Here is a 16,923-nt window from a genome sequence, read left to right on the forward strand (position 1 = left end):
GCCTTCGCCAGTGGGCTTGAGCATGTTGGGAGTTGCAACACGCTTTTCAGTCTCGGTGTGCCTTGGATTGTGCCCTCAACATTAATGTACCAGCAGGATAAGAGCGAGCACATCCCCCTGGGTTTTTCCCAAGCGACATCTGCACGAGTGGCTGTGTCACGCATCCCTATCACTTCCTAACACTGCCTGCCACATCATGCTCTGAATTCTTTATTTAGATTTCAGAAAGATGACTAAAAGGGTTCGATGCAGCACCATGTATGGGATGTATGGTTCAAACGCAGAGTTCAAGAGAACCTTTCCCTTGAGGAGCATTTTGGAAGACTAGGAACAATCCAAATCCTGAGGCGCATAAGGCTCTCCTTTTCTTTTCAGTGGATAGATAGAATATGCCCCCACCCCAGCTAACACCACACACATGTTGTATGTATGAAATATAAAGAAAAGAAAACACCGTGTGTGCGTGGGAAATCCTGTGAGCTTTGTAGCCACCTGATTCATGTTTATTACTTTGTTTAGCTCTTAGCTGACTTCATACCGCTGTTTTATTTTATAGTGTGTAGCTGACTACAACGTGCTATTTCATTTTTACTTCTTTCTTACATTCTCATCTTGCCCTTCCTCCAAGGAGCTCAAGGCAGGGTCAGTCCCTCTCCTCCTCACTTCATCTTTGAAGTTGGTGAGTCTCAAAGAAGCTCTAACCAATTTGGCACAGGTTTTTTTCCCTTTTCCCCAGAGAATGAGGAACTTTTCCTCCATGACCTCCTTTAAGGGTGAAATCCTGCGGTTTTCCAACTTGTCTGGAGTGGAGGCATAGCACAGACCAGAGGCCTGGCTCCAGCCTCAGAAATGCTATCTGGGACTCTGACCTTGGAAGGCTCCTCCACCTCCCCTCACAGCTGGTGCTGTTCTTTATGTGCCAGCTGGATCCTGAAGAAGGAAGATCATCTTTGGAGCCAGTGCAGGGAGGATGTTCAGAAGGGAAGGAGTGAAGCACTGTTGCCCTCTGAGGAATCCTGGCAATGCCTCAGCCTCTCTTCTGAATGAGGCCAATTTGGGCTATCAAAATGCAGTTCTAGCCTCCATGCTTATCCTGCCTTCCATTGGATGCCTGTAATCCTCTCGTGTTGGAGGATTGGATGGCACCAAAAGCACCTTATATTTGCCAGTTTGGATCAGGTCGGCTGCAAGTGTGGGGATGGTAAAACCCCTTATAGCCTTGGTCCTGATCTGGATCGAGATGCTTGCATGTACTCTAGGGAACAAAACAAAGTGACGTAGGTGCTAGTTATGTCTTGAAGGTGACCAGGGCTTCGGCCTTAGGATTCAGGGCATTCCTGCCCAAATCATTATTGGACTCTTTTCTGGTAAACATGTCATACCTTCATTAGGTTCATACAAAACAGTAAGCCACCTGGGCTTATCAGCACCTATGTTAGCATGTTCTCTGAACCTGGGCGAGCTTCCTTGAAGGATGGTTTACAAGGCCAGATTCTGGACTTATAAGCCTCCCCACAAAACCATGGCTTGTTGTAGCCAGCCCAGATTTCAAGTGTCATCCAAACCCAGAGACCACAGCAAGCCCAGGGGTGGCCAAAAGAGAGAGACAGTGTAGTGGTTGAAGTGTTGGGCTGGGGACTCAGGAGATCTGGGTTCTAGTCCCCAGGTGGCCACAAAGCTTACTGAGCCAGCCTAAACTCCCTCACAGAGGATGTTGTGAGGCCCATTTGAGAGAAGAATTATGTAAGCTGCCTTGAGTGCCTCGAAGGAAAAAGAATGAGATAGAGAATGAATGAATGAATGAATGAGTTACAGACCACTTGGCTGCTCTGGCCAAGCAGCACTGGACAAGCACTGATGACAGCCCAAAGTCCCCAAGCAGCATTTGGAGACAGGCTGGTGGCTGTGGCTGCCCAGGGCAAGTGGTACTATGCCTGCCTCCTCCAGAGAAGGCAAAGCAGAGCACAGCCTGGCTGCCTGAAATCAGCGGCAGCTCAGGGTACTGCATGAACTACATTGCCACGTGCAGGGAAGAACAAGCCACATTCTGCTCAGACTCCTCTAGATCACCCTGGGTCATCCTCGGATTGCTCAGGAGAGCCAGTGTGGTGTAAAGGTTACAGTGCTGGGCTGGGACTTAAAGGTTGCAGTTCTAGTCCTCGCTCGGCCATGAAGAACCCTGGGTGACTTAGGGCTAGTCACTGCCTCTCAACCTAGCCTACCTCACATTGTTGTTGTGAGGATACAGTGGAGAAGAAGACTTTGTAAGATGTCCTGGGTGCCTTGCAAGAGGAAGGAAGGTCAGATATAAGTATGATGTGGGGGTGATGGGGATGGGGAGAAGCACTGGCCGCTTTCACTGCAGCTTGTGAGCTCCACTTGCAAGTCAAGGTGAGGGCTGTTTCCTACTACTTTCAGGGCTCCTGCTTTGTCCTCAGGATGCCTGTGCGAGGACTGAGAAGCCCCTCAGGACCACCATGGTGCCAGGTCTTTTGTCCGACACATGGGGCTACAGGCTGAATAGCTCCCTGGGGCGACTTATAAGCCACCCTGGGCTTAAAGGGGCATGTCTTTGCCCAAGTGTGCCTTTGAATTGTCTTGATTACATCCTGGCTATTTATTTATTTAGGCATTTCTATACATCGATTAGCACAGCACTCTCAAAATGGTGTACAAGATCCTATTAAAACAATGTACAGTGTGCAATATAACATTCAATTTAAAAACAAATTTAAAATGCGCACACAGCCAAGCTGCATGTATTGTGTTATAGTCATGCCATGCTGCAAACCAAAATATTGCATTATGTATGTAAGTAGTAAAAGACTTTTTGTGAAGAACAGTGTCCAGATATCCAACAAAGGAAAGCCACAAAAAATAAGTTATCACTCCCTTCAGCATCCGTCTGTCTGCGGTTCTGAGCATGCGCTATAATTTTGTGGTGATAAGAAGCTTCTTGCCTGTTGTCCTTTTGACATCTGAGTTTTCAGCAGTTCATGAACATCCTAAATATGTAGCTTCATGTATAATACTCGTTGCATATATTTCATAAGTTCCTGGCAACTATCTTTGAACTCCACTCAGTGTTTCACACAGTTTTCAAATTTTTCATTTGGATAAGAACAGCTTTTTTGACTTGTTATTCTGACATGGTTGTTCTCAGAGGGCGTTCACTGTGTACTAGATATATATCTGAAGTTTTGTGGCTACAGTACAGACAATTGCATCTGAAACTGCCTATACTGAGTGGCAATGCTGATCCATTCGAAATAGCTCTGGATTAAGCTCCATGCAACTGCTCTAGAGTAAAAGCAAAAAACACATAACTGCTAGGCATACACTTAATGTTGGACCATTTCTGCAAGATATTTCTAGAATTGCAACTTAGATTATGGATGGGCAACATCAGGAGGTGCAGGCACCAATTTTGTCCCACCCCCACACCCTTGCAATCTTCCCAAAAATTGCATCTGTACTGCTCAAAATAAACATTTCTTTCCTTTTAAGTGCTGTGTGTGTTTGTGTGAATGTAAAACGAAGGCTTGCTTTCTTTGGCAACGTGTGTTAAACTCCAGCAAAAGGTTCCAAACCTTTTGATGCAGTCTGGCAGGCATGATGTATTGCTCCCAGGTGTGACACCAGTTCTTACCAAAATATTTCAGAACTTGACATCTCTAAACTTAGCATATCATTCAAGTAACATATATAAAAAGTCATATAACCTTTTTCTATAACTTGATGTTTTTAATGCAGTATGTGAATGGAGATGTTTCTAAACCTGTGCCATTCTGTCAATGGCACTTTTACTCTCTCACTGAAATGTCTTTGTTTTCCTGAGTTGTGCTTTCTTTACTAGGCATTATGGCAATGTGTAATTCAGTTTCAGTTTTCGCTTTTTGTGGGTGGGGGAAATACCCAACTTTGCCAAAAGTTCCAAACTTCTTCCACTGTATTGTCAGCCTAATCTTTGGCATGTGGCAACAATCCACATGCCAACAGTGGATTGCCATTGGCTTCAAATAATGTAAAATAATAAACTTACTTCCCTCTATTTCTTGTAGGTTTTACATCGAAAGCATTTCCTTTCTGAAGGACAAGACCACAGTAGAGCTTTTCTTCCTGAATGCAAAGTCCTGTGTGCATAAGGTAATTTGTATTTTTCTGTATAGTTATCTTTCAGCTAGCTGTAAAAATATGCCTTGTGTAGTCACATACATGCATCTGAACATATATGCCACTGATAGCTGTCATGGATAGAAGAAGAAGGGAAGAAGATTGATGGATAGATTCCAGAAATCATGCAAATTTGTGGTACTATAATTAGTCAAAAATACGTTCTCAAGCAGCATGAGTACAATGGCATCCTTCTCTTGGATATCCCATTTAGGGATGTGAAGATCAGGCCAGAATGCCACATGCGTGTGCTTGCTGGACCTCCTTCCCATATTGATCGTTGGCCAGGAAGCAAACTGAGCTCAAGTCTGCAAATGCTTGGCAACACTAGCCATGGAATTCTTTGTGCCAAATGTGCAAAGTATGCAGTTCTTTGTACAAAATACACAAATCACATAATTCTTTGCACACAGAGATCACTTGTGCAGAAACTGAACTCCATTTGCTTCCTGCCAGATATCCATGCAAGCAAGCTGCAAGGCAGACTTAGGCAGAGAGAAAGTGGGCTGGAGTCCTGGAGCCAGGCTGAGGAAATCCAACAGATTCCCACCCCAAACCAAGTTCCTCACGCATCCCTAAGGATTTAATTATTCTTTTGGCTTATTTTACAGTGATATTGTATATTCTAGAGGTAGAGAATGTAATGAATGGGAAATCTGAACCCATTAAAAATGCAGTTCAGAAGTAAAGCAAGGCCCAGTTCAAGACGTAATGACAAACCTTGCCTTCCTCTGGTATAGCTGTGAGGAATCAGAAGTTTTTGCTTCCATTTCAGTTAATTACAGTTTAGTGTTGCATGCATAGTTTCAAAAAATATGGCTCAAAGTTGGCTTGTTTCAGTTAACCATACTTAGATCTGGATTTGGCCATAATGGCAAGCTGCTGTTTGTCTAAAACAGAAGTTAAAGCTTCTGAACTCATCATGCAGAGAAAGATGGGAGAACTTGAGTCCACTGATCACTGCAACTTATTCCCGTAAATGGTGATCTAAGGTTTGGCCTGGGATGCAGCTGGCACGGTGGTTTAAACTGCTGTGCTGCTGGGCTAGTTGACTGAAAGGTTGCCGGTTCGAATCTGCACAACGGGATGAGTTCCCATTGCTCCATCCCAGCTCTTGCCAACCTTGCAGTTCAACGCATGTAAATGCAAGTAGAGAAAAAGGTACCACTTCGGTGGGCAGGTAGCAGCGTTCCGTGCACTTTGGTGTTTAGTCATACTGGCCACATGACCACGGAGACTGTCTGCGGACAGACGCTGGCTCCCTCGGCTAGGAAACAGAGATGAGCACCGCCCCCTAGAGTCAGGCATGAATGGACTTAACGTCAAGGGGAGACCTTTACCTTTTACCTTTTTAAGGTTTAGCCTGGAGTACGAATGGGGCCTTTAAAAAAGAGCCTTTGAGGAGGATTTCATATATTGCAACAAGCAGCAAATAGTATGTTTTCTGGACTTCCAGTATCCAGGGGCCAAGCATGGTGGTGGAGGAAGGCTATTCTGTGAGATCCAGGCATGCTGGTCCAGACTGCAACCCTGTTAGAAACTACTGAGCCTAAGTTGTAGATTATACTTCAGGATCCTCATGGAAACTTTTTTCCCTGCATTTATGTACTTGTTCTCTGGATCTGCCAAGTTGAAGGGGAAGATCTGAAAGTGGGTTCTACTCACATTCATTTGAACATGACTTCACCCCACGCCCTGCATGATCTGGAATCCTAATAAAGTAGGAATGCAGATGCTTTGGGATTTTCTATTTGTGTTCAAAGAAATGAGATCTTTGACTTGATGTGGCCTTCATCCTTTAGACCAATGAGGTCTGAGCAGGTGGGAGCAGGAACATGGCTGGCAGGTGTGCACATATTCCTTCTGAAGCCACCTTTTTCAGTTCTTGTTGCTTGACTGTCCCAACAAAATGACAATTAAATCAGCATGTGTGACTTGATGTACAGTATTACCATGGAAAGAAAAGTTCATTCATGTAATTCCAACCTTTCAGACCTTTTATTTGTTCTAATATTATCAGGTAGTGTTGTCTAAATAAAATAAAACATTCAATAATACACTTTTTGCCAATACCTTTGACATTTAGGTATAAGTCTTCCTTACATTTAGGCCAAATAAAACAATTGCTTCAAGAAAAATACCCCAAATTCTAATCCATTATAGATTACGATGAGAATTCATTGATCTTAATCAGAGCTTGATACAGGAAGGCAAGATGATTAATGAAGTGTTTTCATTGAAAAAATATCCAATTAAAGCATATGCTTTTGTGCTAGGAAGTTAGCATTCAGCTATAAATAATATTCAGTAAAATTATTTGGAAAACAAACATCTTGTTTCATTTTGAGGTGCTCCTAATATATTGTAAATGGTACCTTGTGGCAGTTGAGTCCATTTTGGTACCTAAGCAATAAGCCTAAAAACAGATGGAAGATGTACTAATCATATATATTCATGTGAACACTTTGCATAAGCTGCTATTGACCTAAGGGTAATGCTGATTAATGGACGGATATGTCAGTCACTGTTCTGTTTTTCTTCAGTTAGAGAAGGCTGAGTATGTGTGTTTGGAAGATGCCATGTCATTGCAGGTATAGGGCCTGAAAAGGGAAGGCAAAGTCAGGAAACTCTGTGGCAGATAACAACAGCAATCTGGATTCCACAGTTGCTTTTTTAGTGGTGTGAAGACATTTGGAAAATTGTCAGTGATTATTAATTTTCATTGTACCTTCCTCCTGCCTCCTGATGCTGCTGTGTTGACCTGAGCTAGCTGGTCTCTGGCAGCTCTGCCTGATGTCAGCAACAAGAGGTGGGCATCTGCAGGCCATCCTTGAAGCGTCATGCTGTTGAGAGGATGTGAGGGGGAGAGGAGGGCATGGTGGGCTGTCAGCGGATGGACATTTAAATATCTGCTGTAGACAGTAGAGTGAGGAAGTGAGGTACTGTGGGGTGGGGGGAAGCAGGAAGGTGGAAAAAGAAGAAAACATAAAGGAGGCAAGTGGATCAGTGGACGTAGTGAAGATGAGGAGGGTGGGAGAAGTGGGAGTTAGGAGGGCAACAGTGCTAACGGAACAAGACAAAGAAAGGAGATGAGCTGAAGTTAATATTGGGAAGAGAGCTAGAAAGGGAAGAGCCTATGTCGTCGTCGTCATCATCATCATCATCATCATCATCATCATTTCTTCTACAGAGAGGAGCAACTGGATAGGAGAAAGGGCAAAAGAGGAGTAGAAAGAACAAAGAGGGAGATGGAGAGGAAGGAAAGAGAAGGGAAATCAGTCTTCAGTATTTACCAGGAGTAGTTCTAAGCAAGTTTTTCCTGAGAATCCATTTCCACATGCGTGTGCACAGGCATACATTTCTTTGTGAAGAGCATCTGATAGAGGTTCCAGGCATACTGAAACAAATGAAGTGCAAATTGTGGTTTATGAAGCTAGTTTGTTTCAATAACCAAAATTAGTATTAAAGAGAGTTTGGATAGGGTAACCATCAGTGGAGTATCATCAGGATGGAAGCCAGTGGCGAGCAGAGTTCTCCAGGGCTCAGTTCTGGGGCTGATTCTTTTCAACCTTTTTATCAATGACCTGGAGGGAAAGGGTAACCAGTCTGCTAACAAAATTCACAGATGATACCAAAGTGGGGGTGGTGGCCACAACAGAGGAGCAGAACAGACTGTGGAAGTGGGTAGGGGACAACAGGATGGCCTTCAATACAGATAAGTGCAAAGTCTCGCACTTGGGAATCAGGAATAAGTGGGGGACAAGTGGCTGGAGAGCTGCATTTGTGAAAGAGATCTCAGGGTACTTGTTGACAGCAGGCTGAACACGAGCCAGCAGTGTGATGTGGCGGTTAGGAGGGCGAATGCCACCCTTGGATGTATAGCTGGAGGTGTGGCTTCTGGATCAAGAGAGATGCTGGTGCTGCTCTGTAAGACTCTGGTGCACCCACAGCTGGAGCCCTGTGCCCAATTCTGGGCCCAACATTACAAGAGGGATGAAGATTCAAATCAGTTCAGTGCAGGGTCACAAGGATGTTATCCAGATTTGGGGGGATTCCATATGAAATGAGAATTAGGGAACTGGGACTTTTCAGCTTGGAGAAGAGGAGACTAAGGGAGGGTCTTATAGTGACTTATAGGTATGTGAAGGGTTGTCACAAGGTAGAGGTCATGACCTGTGTTGGTGGAAGGATGCTATCCGGAGGTCAGACTAGATGGTCCAAGAGGCCCCTTCTGACTTGTTATGTTTCTATGATTCAGATGTAATGCAGGTTAATTGACAATGGATGCAAAACCTTCAGACCTCTTTGCAACTGGACTAAGATGAGAGGGGAGCTGTGAATGAGCTTGAGGTTCACTCGCATAATGCTAAGCCATAGTGTAGCATTGACCTGGCCTGACCTATCATGGTTTGTTATCCTAGATGGGTTGTCATGTCCTGCTTTAGAGAAAGCAGGAGATGGAGTGCCCAGTCAGCTTCCTTATTCTCCCCTCCCCTCCCCTCCCCTCCCTTCCCCTACACATCTTCCCAGCCGAAACTGGAAGTTAGTCCTGCTCTTCAGGACATGAGCCCTCTTTGACAGCCACAGAGTGCTGAAATCAGTGTTGATTGCAGTTATTAGAGGAGCTTCATTCTTCTTTGCAGTGTCCACTGGGATACTACCTGGAGGAAGGAGTGGGAGGGAGGACGTGAAGTACCCATGATGAGCCCTATCATTTGCTAGGCTTATCCTGGGTAATTTACAAAACAATCAAGCCACCATATTGCCAGGGATGGTTGTCATACTCTATGTTTGATCAAGGGCAGCATGTCAACTAATTCCTGATTCTGCAGTTTCATTCCGCCTCCCGAGATATCTTCCAGAAGTATCAAGAAGAAAGATAAAAACTCTTAAGACTGTTGTTTGAAAACTAGGATTCAGGATTTCAATTGCTTGAAGACATAGAGCACATCCTGAATTAGTACTATTCCAGTGTTTCAGTCCTGTCCGACTGTCTGGTGGGGGCTGTCCATGCTGCATGGTCGGCTTCTCAGTTTGTGTAGGGCTGCCCTGTGGGGAAATGTTTTTTCCTCTGTAGGGACGCTCTGTTCATGGCAGAGCTGAAATGAGCCATTTTTAGAGGAAGATTGATTTGTGTCCATCATAGGCGCAAGTTGCTGCATAGAGGCTCATGAGTATAATAAACATACTGTCATATTTTCCATCTGCGCTTGAGTCATCTGCTCAGTTGCGTGGCTTTTTGTCCTGTGCAAAAAGAAAGCTTCTGACGTATCTCAGAGGATGGATGACAGCCCAAAATAAGGCAGGATACCAGATGGATTAGCTCACTTTGCCTTCCGTCTGAACCAGATATGTGCCTATCTGCCACAGCAGTGCAGTAGCTGGAGAAGTGCATGTTTCCAAAGAGTTTTTAAGTGACTCTGGACTTCCTTTTCCATGGAGAACTAGAACATTCCAACCATCATGATGTTTGAAGTTCCTTCTTTAGAGTTTTGTTATAAACTCTGTACAGATGCCCTAGTTGGGGTCCAACTACTGGGTCATATAAGTCATTTTCAGAACTAGGCTTTTTCAGGTTCACAAAGAAGTTTGCTCTCATAGGCACAGGAACCGTTCGCAAGTAGTACATGTGCTGCTCAGAAGTGATTAATGGAGCCCCAGTTTTTTTGTTTTTAAAAAGCCAATTAGAAATGGATTTTAAGACCAGAAGCAAAGACTATGGAAGCCACCTTGCTGACGCTAAAAAATTCTCGGTCTGATCAGTGCCTGGACAGAAGATGACCTTGTGAATCCTATGTACTCTACCTTGAGCTCCATGATGAAAGGAAGGTGGAATAGAAATGTAAATAAAGAAATGCAGTAAATTTTGCTGCCATCTATTTCTGTACCCTGGATTGCACCCCTGATTCAATGTTTTACACCCACAGGGTTCAAAATGTGTATTGAAGAAAAATGCTGCCTGAGAAGGCAATTTGGGAAGCACCCCTCACCACACACACACACACACACAGGCACGTACTACTTTTCTGCTCAAAATGTGTACATGACATATATCTGGCCCCTAAAACTGCAAAAATGTTGTTTATATCAGAATTCTCTGATGGGAAAAGTTAATAGAAATAAATGGAAAAGCTTTTTCTTAAGAACTCCGGCAACCTACCTCAATTTTGGCATCTGTTGAACTACATTCTGTAAACAAAGACTTTGGTGTTGGCAGCCATTTCCTCTTTCAAAAAAGGGTCTTGACCACAGTCAAACATAGTCTCTGGAATGGTTACAGTGGTTTTGCTAGACACAAACTTTGCAAAAGCAACTGTGCCAGTGGCCTCCTTGCACCTCCACCGCACTGCATTAGTCAGTATACATCCAGTTCAAGGTAGCAAAGAAAGTGTGCACAAATTGCCAAAACACTTGGGTGTGGCTATTCATGTAGGTGTGCAGATAAAGGCATGAATATTTATATAGGCAAATCAAAAGGGATAATGCATAAAATGTAAACTCCACTGTTGTTATTTTGCCAAGCTGTTGCTGCTGCTCAACCTGTCCTGAGAGAAACTGGTTGTGACAACCATAGCAAACAGATGTGAAGTTATAAATACTGTGCATCAGGGATAGGTTTAAAGACCGAAGGGTGTTGTGTGCAGTTTTGATTGGTGGGTGTTAATGGGTATCGGGATAGATGGTGTCAGGTAGTGGTTTCTTGATGAGCCTGCCTGACAGCCCAGGAGGAAAACACATGTTCTTAGAACCCAGTTTCTCTAGGAGGCATTGGAAGATGGTGATAGCTCTGTGTTTCCCAATTTTTTTTTAAAATAAGTATCATGATTTTGAAGCATTCTGCTTGCTCTCTACTTTGCATGGGAAGCAATTAAGATGAAAATCTTGACTTGTAGAGCTTTGTCCGCTCAGGCTTAAATATTATTAATTTAAAGCTTAAATAACAAATGTGTTAACTATCAACAGTGCTGATGCAGTTTTATCTCATACAGCTGATTTGGGACTGAATCTTGTGAAATGCTCAGTAACTGCACCCTATCGACACTAGAAATCACCTGCTCCATTTTAGATACGGCACATCAACTCAGAGCTGTCTGAGGCTGGTCTCTACATACTGCCATCTTAAGATCAAGAGACAGTGTGATGTTTAGCTGGGCATTCTTTGTTGCTGTTGTTTTCCAGTGGATGTTGTTGTCTTTTGTTGGGGATGGGCCATAGCTCAGTGGTTGAGCATGTGCTTTGCATGACAAAGGTCCCTGGTTTGGTCCACAGCATCTCAAGATAGGGCTGGAAGAAACTCTGCCTGTAGCCCTGCAGAGCTGATGTCAGCTAGTGTTGATGGTACTAGAGTAAACCGACTAGTTGGCTGACTCCACTTAAGGAAACACCCTGTGCCCAGGTAGAAAAGAATTATGAACCAAATGCCTTCCAGGGTCCAACAGGCAGAATGGGAATGACGCCTCAAAGGCTCTGGTTCTTGAGAAGCTACTGAGCATGTAGATCCATAAGGCCATCATAACTAATAGCCATATTCTACATTAATTTGTCTAATCCCATTTCCCTATCTTAGTTGGTCTACATCTTGTGACAGTGGGTTCCGTAAGTTGATTATGCATTGCATGAAAGAGAAGTTTCTTTCCTGCCAGTCAGTTTCATTGGATGTGTTTTTTGAGAAAAGTCATTTTATCCTCTTTTTCTGCACAATTTCTAGAGCTATTTCACTGCATACTTTAAAGTCAAGATCACATATGAGGAGGTTAGAAAGCATCTAATACAGATCCTTGAGGTACCTCCTCTATTACAAGAACTGCCTGGAATTAATGATTCCCTTGAGAGTGGAGTATCATATTGCATGGACCCAGCCAGTGACTAGGTTCACATAATACAGCAACCCATTGTGAGTAAATTTTTGTGGTGGATTACTGTGTTGTCTGAACTCACACCACTTCCTACAGTTGTCTTAGGTGGGAGCAACAAACCACCCTGCCCATCTATGGCTTGTTCTGGGGAGTCTTTGACCCTATTTGGCCCTTGTTATCCAAACCTGGCAGAACAATTTATTCTTCTGAGCAATTCTTCCCAATTCGTAGTGCTGAACCAGCATTGCTCAGTGCCCTCCATCTTTTCAACAGGTCTTTGATTCTCCAGCTAATTCAGAAAGAGGTGAGTTCACGATACCCACCCCCCTTTGCAGCTTTTTTTTTAGAGCTGTTACTGCAATTCCCTGACAGCTGGCAGAAGGCCCTGGCCGAATCAGACAGTGTGAATGGGACCACACTGAAGTGTATACCTGCTTCGATCTGTTCTATTCTACCACCTCTAGGTTTCTTCCCTTTTTTAAAACTTTCTGGCAAATATGCATATTTCTTTTTGGACAGGAAAATCTGCACAGATTTAATGGCTGAACAGTAATTGGAAGGGAAATATTTGCAGGTTTCAAGGCTGAGAGGTGAATGCAGAATAAACATGTCTAATTCAATCATCTCAAATACTTCTTCCACCTGTGGTAGTTAGTGAGTATTTTGACCCTAGGTCTCCCTATACTTACGCATGATGTAGGTTTACCTTTAAATGTGGGCAGTGTAACAAATCAATCTTGCAAAAGCGGCTTACCTAAGAAGTGGAACAGAAGAAGCTGTGCAACTCCCATGAATGCATGTAGGCCGGGAATGCAGTGACCTAAAAGTAGAGATGTTCAGATAGAGGGGTGTGGTACAGAAACCTGGCTAGATCAATAGCTGCTAAAAGTATCTTAGTTATTAAACAATCCTTAAGATTTAACTGTTGGAGGAAAGGAATGTGTGTATCAGGTCCCAGCCATGGTGTAACACATGTGCTTAAAAACAGCCATTTCACCTCTATGTGTCTTTGTTTCGGGGACAAAAGAGTACCATTTGAGTATCTCCTATAATTTGGCTACAAGGTGTGGCTGCATTTCAGCCATGCTGGTGAAATCGTAGCTGCAGAACTTTTTTTTTTTAACAGTTCATCCACCGGGTCTGCACATCTGATACATAGAAATATAGAAACAGCAAGTCAGAAGGGGCCTCCCAGGCCATCTGGTCTGACCTCCGGCCCCAGCCGGCTCCGCTCACGACATGCCCACTGTGTGCATGTCTAGCCTATCCTTGAACACCCGCCCCGATGGGGCCTCAACGACCTCTCGTGGAAGCCCATTCCACACCCTCGGGGTCCTGTCGGGAAGTGCTTCCTGGCATCTAAATGGAACCATGGTTCCCTGAGCTTTGCTCCGTTGGAGTGCGTCCTGCCTTCCTCTGCAGGGGAGAACAGGTCTCTACCCATCTCCATGTGACATCCCCTCACATACCTGTATGTCGCCAACATATCCCCTCTTCTCCAGGCTGAAGAGACCCAGTTCCCTCAGTCTCGCCTCATACCCCATCCCCTGCAAACCAGCCACCAACCTTGAGGTCCTACACTGCACTGACTCTAAGCTGGCTATATCCTTTCTGTAACGAGGGGCCCAAAACTGAGCACAATACTCCAGTTGCGGGCGCACCAGAGTCGTCTGGAGTGGTAGTAATACCTCTCTCGATCTAGAAGCCACACTTCTGCCTATGCATCCAAGGGTGGTGTTCACCCTCTTGACCACTACATCACACTGCTGACTCAAGTTTAGCCTGCAGTCAACCAGCACCCTGAGGTCCCTTTCACAAGTGCTGCTCTCCAGCCACTTGTCCCCTAACCTGTACTTATGACAGCTATTCCTATGCCCCAAGTGCAAGACCTTGCACTTATCCACATTGAACGCCATCCTGTTGACTCCTGCCCACTTCCATAGTCTGTCCAGATCCCTTCGGATCTGGAGTACCTGCTTCTCAGTTGTGGCCACTGCTCCAGTTTTAGTATCGTCTGCAAATTTGATCAGCAGACTGTTCACCCCTTCTTCCATGTCATTTATGAAAAGTTCTGATTCTTAATATGTTGTTCCTTTTTGGTCTTACAGAGCATACTTCATGAGCCCCACTCATCATACGCCTTTTTAGAGTACACATGGGCTTTCTTTTCTAGTAGTAATTGGAAGGTTATTTCTATTTGGAAAACATTCTATGGTGTTTTGCATATCTTTTAGAAAGCAGACTTATTTTGCACATAGTAAGGTGCATGGCTATTTTACAGTGCTGCTTTTACGGGTGGCTGGGTACGTTGTAGAATAGCCTTGAAAAGCGGGCTGTGTTCAAGATTAGGAAATAAGCCACTGTGGACGAAGTCCATAACAAGTAAATGGAAAACAGAGTTGGAAAGCACCACAAAAACTGGCTAAGGGGCAGTCAGATTTAAAAGTAAATTAAATTGAAAGCCTTGGATGGAGAGGACACGTTTGGTCATCACAATAAGCCAGAATTCAAAGCAATTCTTAGTGTGAATGAGCAAGTGTGCTAGTGCACGCTGCTTGATTACCCCCAGGATGTTCTTGGTTTTTAACTCTGCCTGGTAGTGGTGTTTGCAATGTATGGTTCCAATTTTCTCATTTAGAAACCTGAAAATAAGCACAAACTCAGGGCCCAGTATTAGGAATAGATTCCATAAGTAGCATGTAGCATACAGATATATGAACAAATTCTGCTGAGAAACAAGTTCACAAAAGGCAGGATCCTGTGCTTTAGGGTTTGGTGCAAATCCTCATCACCAGCAGTGGCATAGAAACAACTGGGTTACACTGGTCTAAGATTAGGGAGACACAGTTGTATCCCTGCTTCTGAACATTCTGGTGGCCAAAGGGGTGACAGCTGGAGCAAGCTGCTCTCAAGCTCTTCTGTGGCGAGCTGCATGGCTGATACAAAATGAAACCTGCCTCACACAAGAGCAGGCCGATCAGCTGCTGACAGTGCGATTGCAGTGCTTTGTTAGGCTACAGTCCTAAACAAGTATCAAGACCAACTGAACTTGATTTGTTTTATTTCAGAGTCTACCTGTTTAGGATTGCACTCGCGCTCTGTAACAACTCACAGGTCAGCCCCACAAGCAGGATGTTGAGTGGGCTGGGCTTCCTTACCAGTAAACATGCATGTGAGGGTGGTGATAGAACAGCTTCCCAAAGGATATCTGGCATATGTGGGCCATCACACCAGGCACCAGCCCTATCCAACCAGGTGCCACCTGCAGTGTTGGACTACAATTCCCATCACCCCCAGACAGCCTGACCATTGACTGTTGTAGCCCAAAATGGAGGGCATCAGATTGGGAAGGCTGCCATACAGAAACAAGCCTGTCATAACAATGGTAGCAGTGAATACCACATACTGAGCTCCAAGGGAGTGAAGATGGAGTCCAGTATCAGGAGCGGGAGGGGCCCTCTTCATGCATAACTGCAATTCACCAAGTCTTGTAGTTCGGGTTGCTGACATTTCACTCTGTGTTGTGTAGCTTCAGCTAATCCAGGCCTTCCAGAAAGTCCCTCAGCAGGTCAGGGTGCTTCTGCAGTAAGGAAGACATCAATTTCTGTGTTTTGCTGACCTGTTTGTCCCAGGATTGTCCAGAAACTCCCTTGCTCTGGGCATAGAGCATGACTAAATACCAAGCCTCCACAGAGAAGCAAATTACTTAATAACACCCTGACGAAGCATCTACTCTCCCTTTCCTGCCTCACTCTTTCCCTTTCTCCCTTTGAGCTCTTTTTTGGCTTTCTGGAATAGACAAGCTAGAGAGAAACTCATTCACTCTGGGGCTTTAAAGTTGACTGTGTGACCTTTTATTTTCTCGTCTCTGGTGCTCTGGCCACAGATGCATTAGAAAATGAGCTGCAGTCTTTTCAACAACATGCATTTCAATACCAGGCAGACAACCAGTATTGCACAAGGCCTTTCCCACTGAAACCAGTACTTCACATCCCAATCGGATAAACCTGTCTGCACAGTTTAGACTGTGTTTGCTTTCGTCTCCACCTGATTTGCTTTACTTTATGCTCAGGGCAGAAGGAGAATATAAATGGCACCGAACACATATATGCCCCTTAAAGCAATATCCAATGGCTGCTGCTCATTTTGTTCCAGCACAGAGGTTGTTGCTAGGACCATGATACCCAATGCCGAAACAAAGCTCTGGTGCATAGCCTGCAGGAGTGAACAACTTCTAGCTCTCTAATGTTTGGGCAAACAAGGTCCAGCAGCCCTAGCCAGCACAGGCAACAGTGAATGATCTTGGCAGTTGTAGGCTTAAAGCTGCCTGTCCCAATATATGAGCTTATGAAGAAGGGTTGGGCTAGGACTGAGCAGATCTGGGTTCTAGCTCACCAGTCACTAACAGTCAGCCTAATCTACTTCACAGGGATGTTGTGTAGATAATCTGGAAGAGGTGGGGTATATAGGTTGCCCTGAGTTGCTTGCAGGAAAAAGGACAGAATATAAATATAATAAAATAAATGAATGGTTTGGACTTGCTATACCCAGGGTAAATGATGGTGGTGATGGTTTGCTATAAGCAATTTATATAAACATTGTTTATATTCTATTCACCCAGCTGTCTCATATTCAAAGGGAGGAAACATTGTACCAGAGGAACTTAAATTCTTTGCTCAGAATTAATTTGAAAATTGGTATAATTAATGCACATTGGAGTCACTTGAGGATTCTATCTAGTTAGAGGGAAAGTGATTGGACAGTAAGGAAGACAAGATAGATGGCAGCCTTGAATCAGCCTTGAACATTTGATGTGCCTTGTTCTCTTTTGGTCAATGAAAGCCAACATTCTCAGACATCCACTTCTGTGACAGAGTTTCCAAACAAAATTCTA

General features: G+C 44.2%; 1 protein-coding gene across 1 annotated transcript in view; it reads left to right on the forward strand.

Moving 5' to 3' along the window:
* Nucleotides 1-16,923, forward strand: part of FRMD4B (FERM domain containing 4B) — a 157,188-nt gene that overhangs the window by 31,650 nt on the left and 108,615 nt on the right. Inside the window, exon 5 of the mRNA XM_044451765.1 lies at nucleotides 4,062-4,146. Within this exon, the coding sequence (XP_044307700.1) occupies nucleotides 4,062-4,146 (85 nt within the window). The remainder of the gene's footprint in view (nucleotides 1-4,061; nucleotides 4,147-16,923) is intronic.

This window comes from Varanus komodoensis, unplaced genomic scaffold (assembly GCF_004798865.1).
Source record: "Varanus komodoensis strain SLA01 unplaced genomic scaffold, ASM479886v1 scaffold6_4, whole genome shotgun sequence".
NCBI classification, from domain to species: domain Eukaryota; kingdom Metazoa; phylum Chordata; class Lepidosauria; order Squamata; family Varanidae; genus Varanus; species Varanus komodoensis.